General features: G+C 34.7%; 1 protein-coding gene across 2 annotated transcripts; it reads left to right on the plus strand.

Moving 5' to 3' along the window:
- Window positions 1–641: 641 nt before the first annotated feature.
- Window positions 642–4293, plus strand: LOC145124968 (photosystem II D1 precursor processing protein PSB27-H2, chloroplastic-like). 2 transcript variants are annotated; one of them, XM_079060448.1, is made up of 4 exons: window positions 642–909; window positions 2431–2586; window positions 3376–3764; window positions 3960–4293. In XM_079060448.1, exons 2-4 carry the CDS (start codon window positions 2517–2519, stop codon window positions 4095–4097), a joined length of 597 nt encoding a protein of 198 aa, XP_078916574.1. In that variant the 5' UTR covers window positions 642–909; window positions 2431–2516; the 3' UTR covers window positions 4098–4293. The 2 variants fall into 2 exon arrangements, with proteins under 2 accessions (XP_078916574.1, XP_078916573.1); XM_079060447.1 differs by having other exon boundaries at window positions 643–909; window positions 2514–2586.
- Window positions 4294–5866: the final 1573 nt, after the last annotated feature.

Genomic DNA, 5866 nt, shown 5'->3' on the forward strand with positions numbered 1-5866 from the left:
TTACATGTCATTTAAGTGATGAAATCGGAGGTCAAAGTCCACGTCACTTAATTACCGGGTGACGGCTTCATCTCTTTCAAAACGATGTAAATGATATATAATTTTTCACTTTAATGTGTGAGAGATAAAAAAATTATTTTAAGAACCTTTAAAACCAAACAAAAACTTTATTGTGTTTTCATGTTAATAACCTTTCATTAATTATAAAACCATGATAACATGACGTTGAAAAGAAGGACAACGAATTTAAAGAAAGAAATTGTTATCTTTTGTCGTCTCAAATATCCGCACTGATTGCGAGTAGGGGTGAACATCGGAACAGGGTGCCCCTTTTCGGAACCGGAACCGCCACGGAACTGCCGGTTCCTGTTCCTAAAATCTAAGAACCGCCTTAAGCGGTTCAGGTTCCGGTTCTCATTATCTTGGGACCGGTATCCGTTGGGTAACCGGCGGTTTCGGTTTTTATACTGGGTACCCGGAACCGGTGGGTAATCGGAACCGGAACCGGCGGATACCCGGTCTTTTAATAGTTTTTTAATAGTATTATTTAATATATTTTCTGCAAAAATAAAAATTATATGCAAAAGTTAAATTACTAAAAGACACCCGGCTAGGGTTTTATGACTTTGGTCTTTACTCTTTAGTGGTCGCTGTATGTCTTGGCCGCCAACATTCACAAAACACAATTCACAAAGAGTGTCTCGTTCTCGCATTCTCGCTGTAGCCTACTTCAATCGCATATCGTTCTCGCATCATCGCTGCAGCTAAACTCGTTCTTACTTCAATCGACGACGTGTTCAATTCAGTGTCCATGGTGCACGCCGACGACTCGTTTCTTTGAATCCGACATACCTGGGAGGCTACGACGACTTCTCCGGCTCCACAGCGACGACTTCTCCGGCTACACAGGTGAGATTAATGATTCTTTTACTGATTATGATTCTCTATGCTGATTAACGATTCCTTTCGCTATGAGATCCTTTCATTTACTCACTGATGACACGTATTACGGTATTAGGAGCAAGGTTACGTACCCACTTAAGGGTGTGAAGTGTGAACTTGTTCCTGTCAAAGTCTAACTTGCTCTTTTGGAGAACTAGGCTGTCCCCTCTCTAGATTCTTAATAAAAATTGATTGTTGTTAAAAAATTATAGAATAGCCAACTAAATCTGGGTTATACAAGAACTCATCTTCAATATGAACTTCTCGAAGAACTCATCAGCAATATCTCTGTTCTTAGATATGATATGAACTTCTCCAAGAACTCATCATCAGGCAACCACATCACATTAAGAAACTTTGGTGTCTTCTTCAAAACCTTTTTTTGATGTCAAAATATTTAAAATTTTATAGTAGTTTATACCTGGGAATCACTCGTTCTTCCAAACTAAGCATCAAACAAGTAGGTCGACGAACTAACACAGCCTTATCAAACATAACTGTATTTAAGAAGAATTCAATCCCAAGATTTAACTTTGATTCAGATACTCTAAACAATCCAGGAGCCCTCTTAAACATATCTAAACATTCAACTTTAGTGAACCCAAATGATTGGAATAATTCAAACTTTCTTTTAATTGTTTCATCACTCATACAGCTCAAAGTATATAGAGCATGAACCAGAATTCTTGAATCGATAGAAAAGGACAAGGGGGTAATAAGAAGTTACATTTGCCTCCCTTAATGTTTAACGTAGTTTCACTTTTTGAACATTAAACAAAAAATATAATCTTTACATCTATTGATTTGCTTGATGTTAAGGGAAAACATGCATGGGAAAAGCAACACTATGTAAAAGAGGTTCTATAAAAATCACTTGTTCGCATTTCAAGGTATTAGAAGATGATATTGAGAAATAGGGGGTAAATGACATAATAGTAAATACATTCAAAGGTGTGACATCTAGGATTGCTCTCACTACTGATTGTTGGACTTCTGTACAAAATCTAAACTATTTGTGTTTGACTGTGCATTTTACTGATGCACCCACAATCTGTAACATAAGTCAACAACAAGATGATTGAAATGCATGTCTTGGATACTCATACATTATGGCCAGTGTACCCTCACTTGGGCATTTACACAAACAGATTGTGTGCATACAATGTACTTTTGAAATCTGTTTGTGTAAATGCCCAAGTAGTGTATGAGTATCCAAGACATGCATTTCAATCATCTTGTTGTTGACTTATGTTACAGATTGTGGGTGCATCAGTTTGTAGTTTTGTTTGACTCATGGCATGAGTTTATGCAATAAAGTGTTGTTTTAGACGAAAAACGTGCAACCCTGTTTCATTCTAGGACCTAAATATGCAACATTATAACCGGGACCCATTACCTCATGAGTTAAAATACATCTTTAGAATACAACAATGTTTTACCAATTTTATGCAACAATGTTTCACCTTTTTGATGGTTTTTGTGCTAAAGGTAAATGGCATGCTTACATGATACTATGGTTAATGCATCTAAAATGCATTAACGTAGAGCTAATTGCATAAAATTTGGAACAGGGAATGACAACTTTTCTCTCATCAAAGATCCGCCCACCTCTAATTTTCAATTCAATCACACCAGAAAAGGAAAGTAAGTGTCTAATTTATATTTTAATTGCAATTTTCTGCCAGCTTATAATTTATAGCAATCTATTTTCATTGATTTGTTTATTATAGCTTTCTACTTTTATTTCTTCCTATTACAACATTGTACTTCATATAATCCACCCAATTATAGCAATGCCATCCAAATACATAGCATTTTTCACTGCTATATTTGGATAGATTTTTCAAAATATTAATAAGAAAAAAATATTTAAATTACAATGCTATGAAGTAGGTTTTTTTCAGAGTATGACGCCTTGGTAAGAAAAAAGTTTGAAAGTACAGTGCTATAATAGAAAGAAAAAAAATTAGGATGCTAAAAAAGGGTATACACTATCCCTAACCGGTCCCACAACCAACATGGTTAAGGTAAGGTTATGTTTGACATACTAACTGAAAAGCTAGCTGTTAGCTGAAAGCTACCTGCTATGTTATAAGCAAGCTGATAAAAAATGACGTTTGGTAAAAACGAGCTGATAAGTTAGCCGGAAGATATAAAATGACATAAAAAGGCATTTAGAAAAATGTTATTTTTATAATTAATTAAGGGTATATTTGGAAAATATTAAAAAAGCTTCTGAAAAGCTAGTCTAAGTAGCTATTTAAAAAGCTAGCTTATAAGCTGCTTTTTGACTTGCCAAACATGACAACTTAAAAAAACTTGAAAAATAAGCTAGCTTATCAGCAAAGAAGGTGACATTAGGATTCAACAATACACAAATAAATGAAAGTGCATTGCTATTTCTTGCATTTAACCCTTTTTTTTACTTATCAGATAAACATAAACCACTGTCCACCTGTCACATTGTTTGTAAAGATACATGGTCTAACAGGCGGCATGTCTTAGCAAGTGGCGGTGTTTCAATCTTAGCATTCAACTATGGATTGCCACTAGCTTGGGCTGAAAATGAGCAAGAGGAGAAAGATGAAAGTTTAGTAGGGGCATTTAAGTCATTATTTGACCCTAATGAGAAGACAAAATCTGGGAAAGTGTTGCCAAAGGCGTACTTGAATTCAGCACGAGAAGTAGTGAAGACTTTAAGGGAATCATTAAATGAAGATCCGAATGACATGGCAAAATTTAGACGCACTGCAGATGCAGCTAAGGAATCCATACGCGAGTATCTAGGCAGTTGGAGAGGAGAGAAAACAGTAATCAATGAGGTAAATTTCAATGATGAGGGCATTTACGTCTTTTGCACCATCTTGCTCCATTTTTTTTTTGCGTTGGACAAAAGATTGCAATTTTGTTTCTCATTTACATCTGTCTCAGTCCAATGCACGCCAAACGCAGTACAACCTGTCCTGTGATTGTTTTTGTTTTTTGTGAATGGTTTTGTTGGGATATTTTTGGTGCAGGAATCATATGTTGTGATTGTGAAAGCAATTAGAGCACTGGCAAGTTTCTACTCAAAGGCGGGCCCATCTGCTCCCCTTCCGGAAGCAGTCAAGTCAGAAATCATGAGTAATCTTGATACAGCAGACAAGTTTTTGTAAGCCTTCATTTTGGGTCTTACAAGTACAACAATTTAGCATTCTATTGAATTTTACTAATATTTTGTAAGGTAGAAGACAGAGAAGCACAATGTACTTTTCTCATTTTATCATTTTAGTCATGTTATGTATCTATTTTTTATAGTGATGTTAAAAATTCCGAGTTGAACATTATATACAATTCATATTTTTCTTGTGACCGAACAATTACTCTTTATTTGTTATATTAAAATGTATGTAAATGTTATAAGCATGTCTTACCTATAAGTTACCTGTTTTTGATCAGACAAAATCGTGGTTTTGGAAAATATATAACATTGTTAAATAACTTAATGATAAAATTGATAAAACTATAAAGTTATATTTATTTATTTATTTCTATCTTTTTCTATATTTTGTATTTTCAATTTACTATTTGGAAATGTAACTTGACCTTTTTTTTGTGATGGTTTTGTTGCTAAAATGAAGGAGCAACCCTTAAAACCTGCCAAGTGCCCTTGTCATCTTCTAAAACGTAGATGTGGCAAAATGATTTATTTCGATTAAAAAAGTTGAATTTTAGCTTAGAATTTCCACATTGGTGAGTTGTGACACTCTCACGAGTCAACAGAAAAAGTTTAAAATAAAAATAAAAAATTGAGTATGTCTGTATAGTAAGGAGTTCCATCTAATTATATATAACGTTAATTGCGAGGTACCTTATAGTTTCTCCTCTTCATATTTTCACCACAAAAGATTTCCGCCTTCAAACGTTTGCCACCTTATTTTCATTTTGTTGACATTTGCCACCTTACTTCTCTCACAAAACTTCCTTTTATTTTAACTTTAGCCACTTTTTTTTAGGACTTACTTTTTTTTTTTTTTTTTTTTTTTTTTTTTTTTTTTAATAATTCGGTTCTAATACTCTTTGTTTTCGTGTTGAATGGTTCTTTAACATTTGCTATTTACTGAATCCTATATTATGGGTAAACAACCTAAGCGGAAACTTCTTGATTGTTCTTCGTCTGCTTCCACGTCTGCTGCTGCTGTTATCAGAAGTTACCGTCATAAACGTATGGTTAGTGGTACTGATGCCTCTGTGTTGCCTATTTATTACGATTGTGGGGATTGTGATTGTGTTTGTGCGTTCTGTGGAACTTTCTTTTGGTACATTGAAATGATTGCCAATTTATCACTTGTTGACCATCCTAGGTATAATCGTTGTTGTAAGTCTCGGTCTGTTGTGCTTCCTTATCCTCATACTCCGCCTACTGAAATTTATGATCTTTATATGAACAAAGGTTTTTTTTGAATGATTTCAGAGCGTACAACAATATGTTTTCAATGATCTCTTTCGGAGCAAATGTTGACGACGAGATCAACAATGTTCGAGGTCCATATGTGTTTAAAATTTCGAGTCAGGTGTATCATTGGGTAGGTTCTATGTGTCCGCAGGATGCCCACAGACCTAGGTTCTTACAGTTGTATATCTTTGACACTGACAATGAGGCGCATAATAGAATGAATATATTTGACTCCCATAAGAGAAAGGACCTCAATTCTGGTATAGTTCATCTTCTTATGCAATCCTTAACGACCCATAATGAATATGTTCACACTTTTAAAATAGCTAAAGAAATAGTAGCCAATATGAATGTTGATTCGTATTTTGTTTGTTTATACAGTGGTGTACCTGTTCCTGGTTCTTTAGGATGTATAGTTACCGGGGATGACACTAATTGTAGCACATATGATATTATTGTTTATTCTAAATCAGGTCAGCCTCAGCGAGT

Source organism: Lactuca virosa, chromosome 7, assembly GCF_052849685.1.
Source record: "Lactuca virosa cultivar CGN04683 chromosome 7, Lactuca_virosa_CGN04683_v6, whole genome shotgun sequence".
Lineage (NCBI taxonomy): Eukaryota > Viridiplantae > Streptophyta > Magnoliopsida > Asterales > Asteraceae > Lactuca > Lactuca virosa.

What these genes read in the sequence shown, in the direction of transcription:
- LOC145124968 (XM_079060448.1), top strand. Translation starts at nt 2,517, where the DNA reads ATGACAACTTTTCTCTCATCAAAGATCCGCCCACCTCTAATTTTCAAT. An exon ending in AATCACACCAGAAAAGGAAA is followed by an intron (nt 2,587 to 3,375) that starts GTAAGTGTCTAA and finishes TTTACTTATCAG; the next exon opens with ATAAACATAAACCACTGTCC. An exon ending in AGAAAACAGTAATCAATGAG is followed by an intron (nt 3,765 to 3,959) that starts GTAAATTTCAAT and finishes TTTTTGGTGCAG; the next exon opens with GAATCATATGTTGTGATTGT.